Source organism: Phyllobates terribilis, unplaced genomic scaffold (genome assembly GCF_046119375.1).
Source record: "Phyllobates terribilis strain yellow unplaced genomic scaffold, ASM4611937v1 Scaffold_5__5_contigs__length_657084704, whole genome shotgun sequence".
Lineage (NCBI taxonomy): Eukaryota > Metazoa > Chordata > Amphibia > Anura > Dendrobatidae > Phyllobates > Phyllobates terribilis.
The window spans coordinates 202,990,345-203,004,370 of record NW_027362765.1 but is presented as its reverse complement, the minus strand read 5'-3'; the positions used below and the strand labels follow the sequence as shown (position 1 = coordinate 203,004,370).

The window sequence follows — 14,026 nt, the reverse complement described above, 5'->3', positions numbered from 1 at the left end:
TAACAAATACTCCTGGACATGTGAACTTTCCAGTAATTATCTATTTAAGGCTATGTGCCCACGATGCAGAAATGCTCCGGATTTTTCCTGAGCGTTTCTGCATCTCCCTGGCAGAAAAAACGCATGCGGATTGTACATGCATTTTCCCGCCAGGGACAAGCGGATGTGACGCGTTCTTCACATGCTTTTCCGCATGCGGGTTGACAAGCGCTTTCCAAGTGATTTTAGCATCACTTGGAAAGTGCTTGACAACTTGGTCACACTATATAAAGCCATGCAAACGGCATGGATTTATATAGTGTGACCGAAAGAATGGTAAAAAATAAATATATACTTACCTTCTGATGGCCCCCGGAGTCCTTGTCTCTGCTTGCCGGCAGCTCGCGGTAGATTTAAGGACCTGCCGACGTCAGCGGTCGCGTGACCCGTCACATGACTAAATGACGTCAGCGCAGGTCCTTTAGTCTACCGCGATCTGCCGGCAAGCAGAGACAAGGACACCGGGGGCCATCAGAAGGTAAGTATAATATATATATTTTTTTTATTTTATTCTTTTTTTTACAGGTTCTATGGTGCCCGGGTCCGGAGGAGAGTCTCCTCTTCTCCAAACCCGGGTACCTTATGTATATTGAAACGCATGGATTCCGCATGTACAGATCCAGTGATGCGGATTCCATGCGTTCCAATGCAAGTCATTGGCGGCGAAAACGCAGCACTTCCGCAAAATAATTGGTAGTGCTGCGTATTTTTCCGCAATGATAATCCGCAGCGGAAATTTCCACAGCATGTGCACAGCACATGCGGATTATCATTGGGGAACATGGCAGACCTTCTACCAAGCGTTTTTAAGCATTTCTGCAGCGGAATTGCCGCTGCGGAAACACTTAAAAAACGCATAGTGGGCACACAGCCTGAAAGTGATCCACATAACAAAAAACTGATCCTTTTCAAATGGGAGAAAAACAGATGGCTAACTATCGGATCAATCCGTTTCCCATAGACTTCAATGTTAAAAAAATGGATCCAGTTGAAATCCGGTTTCTCAACGGATTGCTGCTGGGATCAGTTCTAACTGATTACTGGACATGAGAACAGAGCCTAACTTGTGACATTCTGTCTAATAAAAGAAAATGGAAGCTCTTTGTGGCTCCTGTAACATCGGAACCCATGATGCTAGTGTGAATAGAGACTTTAAAGTTTTAATATTTGGTTTGTACTTTCCTCTTATTGGCTTGTGCTTGTGTCTTATCTAGAGCTTCTTGGAAAGTATCCAGAAGAGGAAGCTAAAAGTTGCACAATATCCACTTCTAAGGAAGTAGCGCAGGAATTTCCAGATGGCAGAGCTCCGACTATCGCTCAACTGCTGCAGGAGAAAACCTTGTACTCTTTCTCTGAGTGGCCCAAGGTGTTAAAATCAAATCTCCATTCTTATTGTCTGTCACTTTCAGGTGTACTGGTCGCATTTACAGGGGTTCTGTCACTTTTGATGGCAAGAGTAGCACAGCATTTAGCATTAATCTTACCCCCAAAACTGTGGATCTGTAACAGACCCCATTATATGTCAATAAGATTTGAGGAGTTCCATTTCGATCATGCATTCTGTCACAATTTCAAATCTTTAACCCTTCCCTTTAATAGAACATCCTACATCGGGTTCCCATGTATGCAAGTGGGCTCAGGAACTGCGCTTGCACTATACCCAACAGATGCCAGCTGTTTAGTACATCCAGCATTTGCAGTAACAGCAGCGACCAGTGCTTGCTCTGACTGCTGCTGTTTACGGAGTTAAATACCGCTGGCAATCTCTTGACCGTGGCATTTAAATGGACTAGTTGCCGAGGAGCATGTGTAACTGCTCCCATCAGCCTCCTTGTGACTTGAGTACATGCTGCCTATGGTTTGTCATGGCAGCCAAGGCCTGCTAAAGATGCCCATTGTTTACATCCTGGGCCTACTATGAAGCCCAGCATGTGACAAGGCTTCTTATGATAATGTCATATTCTCTATATACTATAATACTGTGTTATTGCAGTATATGAAACAGGTTTGGAAATAAAAAAAACATCCATGATTTTGCTGGGGTCCATAAAAGTCTGATGTATCAAATATAAAATTAATTAAACCTGTACTGTAAATGTTGTAAGAAAAGAAAAGAAATCAAAACATCAGATTTGGCATTTTTCTATTGCCTTAATTTTTATTGCATTTTTAAAGAGGTTATCAAAATGTTGTATTTACCTCAGAATGGTATCAATGAAAACATGAGCTCCCCATGCCAGACAGGCCCTCTGAGGAGGAATAAAAGTATGTAAGTGTATGTATGTTAGGTATGTAATCACATACTTAAAAATTATGTTACCAGGTAAATTTTACCCCATAAGGAACCCTATAAAAACAAAACCAAAAAATCAATTGCATGCTAAATGAATGGTATCATTCAAAACTACAACTCATCCCGCAAAAAAACAGTCGACAGAAAAATAAAAAAGTTATGACTCTTGGAAGAAGGGGCAGTTTGATGATAGCCTTAGTTATGGGGTGGAAAGGAGGAAAAGGGAAATAGGAGAGTCAGTTCACCGGTAGATGCAGATACTCAGTCCATGTGGATATCGCATGGAAACGCCCTGGTTAGGGTCGGATAAATGCAGTCTAACAAAAAAGTAGAATATCCAGCGATAAAAATATCTTCCTTTATTGAAATTCATGTAAAAAGTCCTGTATTGCGGACAAACACCAACCACCAGACAGACCAGCCCGATCAACGCGTTTCGACTTTATTTAGTCTTAATCATGATCAGATTATTTATCGCTGGATATTCTATCTTTTTGTTTGACTCCTTAGTTATGGGGTGATCCGGATAACATTATATAAGGGAATTGATATTGATGAGGAGAATCTCTTGAATGTCCTCCTTTTTCTGTAGGATCGAGTGGTCATTAACCGGATCGACAATATTTGCCATTCGGTGCTGAAGGGGAAATGGCCATCCTCTAGCCAACAGTTTGAAGCACAGTGCATGGTACCATCAGTGTTAAACAGTAACCTGTGTCCAAGGAGCAGCTACAGCACTGCAGAAGCACAAAATGCAACATATAGCAATGGCTCTCCTGCGTCACATGGGCAGAAGGTAAGCCTGGTTACTCATACATATATATATAGTAAGGCATGAAGTAGGTGTCAATGATCTTGTGGGTTTAAGGGGTATTCCCAATTTGGACATTTAGGTCATAATCACACCTCTGGGAGCCACACCTGTGTGCCTCTGTGGAGCACAGGGTTCCCTCTATCCCATCTGTTGAGGCAGCCACAACATCCAGGGGGAAATGAATAGATAAGTACCCGTGCAGGCGGTCATTCATTGCCATGGAGTTCTGGAAACACTGACGTACCGGTGATGATACAAGACCCCAACTAGAGAGCACAGCGCACCAGACAGCTATTCTGTACTGTGACTTTACAGGTTCAGTTCGTGCGCACATAAAGATGTAATGCTCATAGCACACAGTGTGGGTGGGGTAACATTGCTACTTTTTATATTTCTGCTATAATGGATGTGTATTAAAAAATCAAAAATACCTATTTGTGTTTGCGTTAAAGGAAACCTTCACCACCCCGACATTTTCAAATGATGAACGAAAGCATAGAAGGCCATTTGAGTTTGACAGTGAAAGGGCAGATGCCAAGCCCCGAGGTATGCAGCATCTCGGAACACCACTTGGCAGAACCAGTGCAGCATTGAATGGATGGAGAGAGACCGCCATGGAGCTTTGTAGAGAGCAGGCTGCAGGGGGCAGCTCTACCTACTCCATCAATAGCAGCACACCCAAGATGGCTGCCATGACTGGCTTGCAGGGTTCTTTAGGAATGGACTTGTCAGGAATCTTGCAGGCTGGGCTCATCCATCCCGTGACAGGACAAATTGTTAATGGCAGTTTGAGGAGGGATGAGACTTCCCTCAGAAGGAGACGAGGAAGAAGAAAAAATGTGGAGGGGATGGATCTGGTTTTTCTGAAAGACCGAGGGATGCATGCAGGAATTGTGGTAAGAGAATACTTCGGCAATAGCAATACAATGTGAAATTGGCTTTATAAATCAAGGAAGACAATTTGTTACCCACTGATTGGCTGCTTTCTGCCTATGCACAGTGTGCACATAAAGTTGCCAATCAGTGGTGGGGGCGAAGTTATACAGAGCTCAGCATTCAGAGAGCTGGTAGATCTGCAGCGGAAAGAACAGTGATTTTATCAAAATTGCAGCAAACATCCCATTAAGTGATACATCGTTGGAATTGGGGTCTCTGCCCCTTCATCATGCTGCTCTCAGATCAGGGAGCAAACACCTATGACCGATTCCTTTTAATACCTAGCTTCTCAGTAGATGACTGTAGATTTCATAAATATGGCTAAAACGTCCTTAGTATCTTCCCAAAACAGGGAGTTGCTGACTGTCTGTTTTGTAAGGAGAACTTACCTGCTATTAGTTATTAATGTGCACCCTATTAGGAGTCACACTTGTTTTATCCATTACCTGCTCTGTTTTTTTGCACACAGGGTTTAAGGGAAGAGCCTGCTCAACTGAGCTCAACTCATACAGAAGGCTCTGTCACTTCTTCACATTCTGCTACAGCCTCTAAACCGCAAGCAGAGAAGGTGATTCCTAACAAAAGCCTCCTGGAGTGGCTGCGCCAGCAGTCGGACTGCACAATAGACATCCCAACATACGCAGGTGTAAGTAGCTAACCTCTGTCATCATCGTCATCATCATCATGGGCGTTTGTGATTTCATCAAGGTGTTACGTCTGCTTGTCTAAAATTGAAAGTCAGCCTATTAAAAGGACAACCTCTTCCAGGACCTAAAAGGCATCCATAAATAGGTTACCATTCCTTCATGTCTGCTATCAGTACCCACAATTGTGTTTTAAAGGGAGCAGTGAGGTGACAGAGGGAGCCTCCTTTCTCTGTAAAACTACTTGGATGCTGCCGTCATCATTGACAACAGAAGCTAATTGGTTAAATGTTGGGGATTAGAGTTGTGTCAAATCCTGGCTGTTAAAGCAATATAATAGTACATTGCAGGACGGGAATGTATTTAATGTATGAGAACACCCAAAGTAACTCATAATGTCTTGCAGAGTTTTTCAGATAAACCCAAACCTAGGCGCCAACGGTGCAAGGATCCTAGTAAAGTGGACATCAGCATCCTCACTGGTGAAGATAGGATCTCTGTTGCGAACAAAGACACAGGACGAAGGGTATGATAACTTCTCCATGATACTGCAGTGTAATTATGTGAGATTAGAAGCTGATTAATATTACATTTATTTTAAAGGTTCTTGCACAATGCCATATTATGGCTTAGTTTTGTATAAAGCTGTAATATGTTATATGGAGTCTCTACTATACCTCTATGTGCCGCCATCAGAATAAAACCATTTTTAGTTTGTGTGACGTCACATACAGTACAGACCAAAAGTCTGGACACACCTTCTCATTTAAAGATTTTTCTGTATTTTCATGACTGAAAATTGTACATTCACACTGAAGGCATCAAAACTATGAATTAACACATGTGGAATTATATACTTAACAAAAAAGTGTGAAACAACTGAAAATATGTCTTATATTCTAGGTTCTTCAAAGTAGCCACCTTTTGCTTTGGTGACTGCTTTGCACACTCTTGGCATTCTCTTGATGAGCTTCAAGAGGTAGTCACCAGAAATGGTCTTCCAACAATCTTGAAGGAGTTCCCAGAGATGCTTGGCACTTGTTGGCCCTGTTGCCTTCACTCTGCGGTCCAGCTCACCCCAAACCATCTCGATTGGGTTCAGGTCTGGTGACTGTGGAGGCCAGGTCATCTAGCGTAGCACCCCATCACTCTCTTTCTTGGTCAAATAGCCCTTACACAGCCTGGAGGTGTGTTTGGGGTCATTGTCCTGTTGAAAAATAAATGATGGTCCAACTAAACGCAAATCGGATGGAATATCATGCCGCTGCAAGATGCTGTGGTAGCCATGCTGGTTCAGTATGCCTTAAGTTTTAAATAAATCCCCAACAGTGTCACCAGCAAAGCACCCCCACACCATCACACCTCCTCCTCCATGCTTCACAGTGGGAACCAAGCATGTAGAGTCCATCCGTTCGCCTTTTCTGCGTCGCACAAAGACACGGTGGTTGGAACCAAAGGTCTCAAATTTGGACTCATCAGACCAAAGCACAGATTTCCACTGGTCTAATGTCCATTCCTTGTGTTCTTTAGCCCAAACAAGTCTCTTCTGCTTGTTGCCTGTCCTTAGCAGTGGTTTCCTAGCAGCTATTTTACCATGAAGGCCTGCTGCACAAAGTCTCCTCTTAACAGTTGTTGTAGAGATGTGTCTGCTGCTAGAACTCTGTGTGGCATTGACCTGGTCTCTAATCTGAGCTGCTGTTAACCTGCGATTTCTGAGGCTGGTGACTCGGATAAACTTATCCTCAGAAGCAGAGGTGACTCTTGGTCTTCCTTTCCTGGGGCGGTCCTCATGTGAGCCAGTTTCTTTGTAGCGCTTGATGGTTTTTGCAACTGCACTTGGGGACACTTTCAAATTTTTCCCAATTTTTCGCACTGACTGACCTTCATTTCTTAAAGTAATGAAGGCCACTTGTTTTTCTTTACTTAGCTGCTTTTTTCTTGCCATAATACAAATTCTAACAGTCTATTCAGTAGGACTATCAGCTGTGTATCTACCAGACTTCTGCACAGCACAACACAACTGATGGTCCCAACCCCATTTATAAGGCAAGAAATCCCACTTATTAAACGTGACAGGGCACACCTGTGAAGTGAAAACCATTTCCGGTGACTACCTCTTGAAGCTCATGAAGAGAATGCCAAGAGTGTGCAAAGCAGTCATCAAGGCAAAAGGTGGCTACTTTGAAGAACCTAGAATATAAGACATATTTTCAGTTGTTTCACACTTTTTTGTTAAGTATATAACTCCACATGTGTTAATTCATAGTTTTGATGCCTTCAGTGTGAATGTACAATTATCATAGTCATGAAAATACAGAAAAATCTTTAAATGAGAAGTTGTGTCCAGACTTTTGGTGTGTACTGTACACTACTCACAAAAAATTAGGGATATTTGGCTTTCTGGCGAAATTTATGGAAAACGTAAAAAGCTCACGCTACAGTGATAATTTATGTTGAAAGTAGGGCATTTAAGTAGAAGCATGCAGTGGTGATTTCCTCATTTCAAACAATTTATTGAAACAAGAGCCAACAACAGTGGTGGGTATACCAAAAAAAATGTCAATGTCTCAATAACTTGTCATGTGGCCTTGAGCATCAATTACAGTTTGACAATGATGTCTCATGCTGTTCACAAATTGAGTTATTGCCTGCTGAGGCATGGCATCCCAATCTTCTTGAAGGGCGGTTCTCAGGTCATTGAGGTTCTGGGGTACAGAGTTACGAGCCTCTACACAGCGACTCAGCTGATCCCATAGGTTTTCTATGAGATTCCGGTTTGGAGAAAGTGCAGGCCACTCCATTTGAGGTACCCCAGTCTCCAGCTGCCGTTCCCTAAAGTTGCGACCTCAATGAGCTGGAGCATTGTTGTCCATGAAGATGAAATTAGGCCTGTGTTGTTCGTGCAGAGGCACAATGACTGGATTAATGTTGTTATTCAAGTAGTAAGGGCTTGTCATTGTACCATTCACAAAGTGTAGGGCAGTAGTGGATTGACTAGACACACCTGTCCACACAAACACCACCACCAAAGGCTCGTCTGGTGACAACAGTGGCTGATGAACAGCGCTCTCCTTGACGTCTCCAACATCGGTGGCATCCATCATTTCTGCTCAGCGTGAATCGACTTTCATCACTGAACAGCACTGAAGCCCACTGGTCCCTTGTCCTACTTAGATGCTCCCTGGCCCATGCAAGACGATGACGCCTGTGCCTTGTGGTGGGGTCAGGTACCCTTGCAGGTCGTCTAGCAGGCAGACCACACTTATGTAGACGGTTTTGAATGGTCTGATGTGACACTTGGGTGCCTCTCACCTCCCTTAAATGTGCCTGGAGTTGTGTGGCATTCATCATCCAGTTCCAAAGGGCATTGTTCACAATGAAGCAGTCAGCGTGGGATGTGGCCAAAGTACGCCTACTTCTCTGCTTTTCTGTGACTCTTCTAGTCTCTGTATCTCTCTGGCAACCTGCTGATTACGATCTGACACTCTAAACTCAGTGTCCACTTCTGTGTGAGAATATCCTGCTTGAAGCCTCACAATGGTGAGGTACTGTTGATCAATTGTTAGGTGTCATCTTGGTCTCATGATATCAAAATGTGAACAGCATGATGAGGAGGACTGTTAAAATAAAATTCTAATTGAACACCGAAATGTATTGACCGATTCATGGATCAATCACCTGTTGTGAATTTTGCCATTAAGCTCCTTGTTAGAGAACAGCAAGTTGTGCAAAAAGTACTGAAACATTTATCAGTTGGACATGTGTATTCAAAAGCTTAGAGATGGTCACATTATGTGACCTATCCTATGCTAATATGTAGTAGGTGTAGTAATAATAATAATATTTGCATATACCTCCAATTAGAAATGTAGTATAGTTTTTCTGATTTGCCATGTCCCTTTCCTCACGTGCAGGCATTGTAGGACATTAGGTATCCATGGTTACGACCACTAGCAACTAGCTAACTGTCACTTGATCAGTAGTCGTAACCATGGATACCTAAGGTCCTGCACATGAGGAAAGAGACTTAGTATAGTTCTTCTGATTCACTATATTTCTAATTGGAGGTATATGCTAATATTATTATTATTATTGCCCTACTACATATTGGGATAGGATCTTGGAGATGGGAATACCCCTTTAAGTTCAGCTGAAAAGGTTAGATTGCATTTTAGGTTCATCTTGAAATTTTGCCTGAAAGCCAAGTATCCCTAACTTTTTGTGAGTAGTGTATATGATTACTTTGTACATTCCTCCCTAGAAATATTGCTTATAGGGGAAAATCTTCATAAAATTATGCTTTAGCCATGTCATGCAAAGAATTTCAGAAGAACCCCATTAAAGGGAACATGTCATGTAAATAAAAAAGGAAGGCATTAGCATGCAAATAATGAGTTAATCAGCAGGTTAATAGCATTCTAAAGCTGGCCAGCCTCTGCCTTGTAAGCCTGGCTACCAGGAGGACATGAAGTTCATTCCTTTCAGCATTTAGTCATAGAGGCACAGCTTCAGTCACTGCTCAGTATACAGTGAACATCGGCTGTAACCACTCCCCGGCACTGACTGACAGCCGGCTCAGCAGCCTGGCTATCAGTCAGTGCCGGGCGTGGTTACAGCCGCTGCTCACTGTATACTGAACAGTGACTGAGATGCTCCTCTGTGGCTGAAAGCCTTAGGCTGTCGGAAGGAATTAACTTAATTTCCTCCTGGTAGCTGTCATTGTGGTGGATGCACAGCTTTAAATGGCTATTAACCTGCAGATTGACCCATTATCTGCAGGTTAATAGTGTTTTCTTTTACGTGTTCCCTTTTAATGCCGGTGATCTGGCTGTAAGAGCTTTATTATAGCTGGAAGCTGTAGAGCTTGTGTGTGCAGAGCCTTAAAGGGATTATTTGGGGCTTTTTTTTCCTATGGGGCTAATAACTTTCTAGCAGGTAGTTGCTAATTACTTGCCTGTTCTGTCCTGCGATGATCTCTCAGAGAGGTCACAGACCGCTAACTGCGGGGACTTAGCTGTCAATCAGCATAACGTTGGGTGTGACGTCCATCGACAGAGCAGACCAGAAGAGGAAGAACTGCTTGTTGATGTGAAGTCCAAAGAGGCAGGAGAATTGCCACTTGAGCTGAGAGAGATCATCGCAGGGCAGGTAGCTATCAGCTGTCTGCTGCTAGATTCTTAGACCCACAGGGAAAAAAAAGGTCCCGGATAACCTCTTTAATAGCTTCAGTCTCTGATGAATCCCTATATTGTCCACAGATCCAAGGCTACATAGTTGTATCTGTAGTAAGTAAATGTGTATTTATTTTTTGTCCACAGGGATTTCTTCCTGAAACAAAGTTCGGCAGGGTATTGTCAGATACTATTGTATGTGACACAGGGCCCAGGAGGAGAGGAAGAAGACCACGTAGTGATCTGATAAAGACCCCAGGCGTGGTTGGATCTGATACCTCATTGTCTGGCATGAACCCACTTTTTATGAACGGCTTAATCGCTGGAATGGATATAGTGGGATTGCAAAACATGAGAAATATGCAGGGTATTCCACTGACAGGGCTGGTGGGGTTTCCTACTGGATTCACAACAGTATCTGCCAATGAGGACGTAAAAAGCACGTTAAGTATGTTACCCATGATGCTCCCGGGTATGGCTGCCATGCCACAGATGTTTGGCGTCGGAGGGATCATCAACCCTCCCCTCTCATCGTCTTTGTCATCATCTTTAGGAAGCACAATAAAAGGTGGTGCCACTCATGGAGAGAAAGCCACCGAGGACAAAGACACCAGCCAAGTTAGTACTCAAGATTCCACAACTTCAGAGAAAACTGCAGGCACCCCTTTCAAAGAGCAGACGGACCCTGCAGTGACTGCAAGCTGCCCAGTGGCTTTTAACCCATTCCTTATCCCAGGCATGTCCCCAAGTCTACTGTACCCTTCCATGTTTCTGTCGCCAGGCATTGGCATGGCAATACCAGGGGTGCAGTCTAGCCATTCTTCAGAGGCAGGTGGTCATGAGCCACAAAAGAGGAAGAGAAAGAAAGTAAAGGGGGACCCTCAGACTTCAGAACCAGAGTCTGCGCCCTTTACTCAATCCCCAGACCAGGAGTTGCCGTCTCCCAGTGGCCAGAACTATGTAGATACAAATGAAACACAGGCATCTGAGAAGGACGAGGACGATACTGGTTTGAGAGAATCTCCAGACAATGCTAATTAGAACTTGACTCCTTGAAATTGTGACTCGTGAGTTCTTTCTCTCATAGATATTTCTTACACTATGGAGTGTTCATCAGTAAAATTCTACCTAAACCGCTCCCCTTTATCTCTGTGATATGTCTGTCTGTAACAACTTGACTCTTATGGTAGACAGAACCACAAATCGTGGATGTTGTAGGAAAGCAGAAAATTTCATTGAAATTTTTTAGAGGTTTTATTTTTTATTTTTAATTTCCATTCCATAGATTATTTTTATGAATCCAATTTATCTCTGTTTCTTGCCTTTTCCCTTAACACAGATCAGGCTCTTGACTTGATTTAAAGGCACAGTGTAGCACAAAGCCTTAAAGCAGCAATCCCTTCATCCAAAGACAGGCTTTTTTGGCTAAAGCAATATAACTGGTGCTGTCTGCAATCAACCATGATGGAAAGCTAAATCTAGAGTGTGACGTTTTGTTTGTGTGTACGTGTTTACCAGCTGCGCAGTGGATTCTGTGATCATAAAAAAGGTGATCCACAAAGCTTGGATGAATTCAAGGCATCACAAACCTCATTTGCCGTCAGTTAATGGTAATTGGGGTATGACCTCACCCCTTTCCCCCGCAAACCTGAGGTTGAAGGCTGTTCTGCAGACCCTTCACTCTTTTTTTTTTTTCCTGCACATTGGTGCTCCCGGTCACCTGGCTGTGCCAGGTACTGCAGTCAAACCCATTTTGAGATGGAAATACAGCTTCAAGGGTTAGTTTTGTCATTTGGACAGTCATGAAGTTTATTCAAAATTTATGTCGAAGAAATCAATGGGGATTCCTTTGTTCTGTGCACTCATTTTTTTTTTTTTTTTTTTTTTTTACAAAAATAGCCTTTGGTGGCTCATTGGCAGTGGGGTTAAGCTTAATAAATTCCCATTCAAACTGGTGGTTTTGGTGATTGGTTGCTTACCAAGTGATTGTTTATTGCTGATCTCGGTTGACCCCTGTACAATTCATCATTATTGGTGGCACAGTCTGTAAATGACACATTTCAGTTTCCATTTACAATTAGTCAATCTGTCACTGGGCAAAAATGTCACCTGGCTCTGCTGGCTGTAAGGATGGAATTATCCATCAGATGCTCAAAAAATATTGCACAGACCATGTAAATGGACCTTCGTTATCATGAATGGCCATTTTATGCATTTGAGCAATAAGGATACAGTGTTTTTTTCTCCCCACTTTATACAATTTCATTTTTGCTCTCAGAACTAGTTTTTATCATGCAGTGCAAGGCAACCTATTTTACCCCAACTCTTTTATACAAAGTGTACTCGAGTTTCTTTAAAAAAAAATCAGTAAAACTTATTTTCCTTTTCCTCACACTTTTCTTTGGGGGACTTAGGCTGCTAAAAGTAAACCCGATAGATTTCATGCTTAAAATTTGCCTTCACCTGTGATTTAAAATGACATTTTCACTGATATACCAAGATATCGATCTATACATCAATCCGCGGATGCTTTGTGAATTGTATCTGGCTGGCGATCGCCCTTACTATTATCATTTTTAATATACTTTTGGTTTGTGTTAGATGGGCGGGAGAGGCAATCCCACGATTTGGAGGTGGCTGAGGATGTATACATCCACTGGAGAGACTAATGTGTAATCCTTGTTACACATAGTAATTTTGAAAGTTTTGCCTTAATGGACGTTTCAGGGATTAGAAGAAAGGGCCTGTTTTTGTTTTTTTCCCCAGAAATGGTGACTGTTTTACCCATTGGCTATTTCTTATTGCAACTTATCCCGATGGGGCTGAGCTACAATACTAACATGGCGTATGGACAAAGAAAAATAGCAGATCCTTTTCTTTAATCCTGGACATTTCATTTAAATGTAAAGCACCCTTACACGCTAGGCACTTTCTACTTAGCCCATTTAATCCCCCCAATTCCTGTTGGACTTTAGCTTAGTTAAAGGGTCCAAAAGTCACCTTATTTGAAATGTAAAGGTATGGCCTCCTGTGTACCAAGTTTAAGCAAATGGAAAAATTATATATAGAGTGAGAGAAATATATATGATTATAGGGTAGAAAATCACTGTAGAGTAGATGACAGCATTATAAATGGCATCAAAACAATGTTATAAGCAGGGCTGCTTCTTAAAGGGAACCTGACCGCAGATTCATGCTGGCTGAACCATGAACAGCATGAATCAGAGACCATCTATGCTATTACAGTTGTGTATATTTTGGTGTGAAACACATCGGCGTTACAGAGAAAACATTCTTTAACAACCGGTTTGGGACCATGCGTCAAGGATGACTAGTCCAAAAGGCAGTGGCTTCTTGCTGCCCCACTCACTTTGATTGACATGTCTCTTTATACACACATAGGATAGACCAGTCTATGGCAGTGTGCCGGGAGAGGCCGCCTTGACCCATAATCCCTGGCTGGCCCGTAAAAGTATACTTTTTCTGATGCACCACAGCGTTTCAGAGTACCTGGTTGCAACAATGTAGATGGTCTTAGGTTCATGCTGCCCATGGTTTGGGCAGCATAAATTTTCTGCCAGGTTCCTTTAAAGAAAACATACCCATCAGGAGCTGAACTAATCTGGCACAGATCTGCTGTCCACTAAAGCAGAACAAACTAAATTGATGGTAGAAATAAACAGAAGCCAAACTTTTATTGCCACTTTTTCTATGTGATCCTATGGAGAAGATGTATCAAGAGGTTTTTAATTAAATACTATTTTGTTTCTAATGTATTTAAGCCAAAATCTTTACTTAAATGAAGCAAGAAAAAAAATCATGGGCTAATTTTTTTTTCTTAATATTTCAAAGTTTTCCCCTATTTTATTATATTTACTAGTGTATTAGTGTAGATGAAAATGTATAGATATAAATAAATTAATCATTTAGGGAAAAAATAAAAATCGTATTCATTCTTTTTTCTAAAAAGAAGAAAATAGATTGATTTGTCCTTGAGTAGTTGACAGATATATTAATCACTGTCGTATATTTTTTTAATTCTGCGGTTGATGAGTGGATTAAGCTGCTTGTTACATTCATGTTGTTGTTTTGTAAAAAAAAAAAAAAAAAATTAACAGTTATTCATTTC

The 14,026-nt window shown here is 42.0% G+C and overlaps 1 protein-coding gene across 3 annotated transcripts in view; it reads left to right on the top strand.

Annotated features, from left to right (window-relative positions):
* CHD6 (chromodomain helicase DNA binding protein 6) overlaps nucleotides 1-11,780 on the top strand; it is a 108,213-nt gene extending 96,433 nt beyond the window's left edge. For all 3 annotated transcript variants that reach the window (XM_073683732.1, XM_073683734.1, XM_073683731.1), the window contains 6 exons: nucleotides 1,254-1,405; nucleotides 2,925-3,128; nucleotides 3,599-4,042; nucleotides 4,552-4,728; nucleotides 5,133-5,252; nucleotides 10,045-11,780. In XM_073683732.1, the coding sequence (XP_073539833.1) occupies nucleotides 1,254-1,405; nucleotides 2,925-3,128; nucleotides 3,599-4,042; nucleotides 4,552-4,728; nucleotides 5,133-5,252; nucleotides 10,045-10,938 (1,991 nt within the window). In that variant the 3' untranslated portion in view covers nucleotides 10,939-11,780. The remainder of the gene's footprint in view (nucleotides 1-1,253; nucleotides 1,406-2,924; nucleotides 3,129-3,598; nucleotides 4,043-4,551; nucleotides 4,729-5,132; nucleotides 5,253-10,044) is intronic.
* Nucleotides 11,781-14,026: the final 2,246 nt, after the last annotated feature.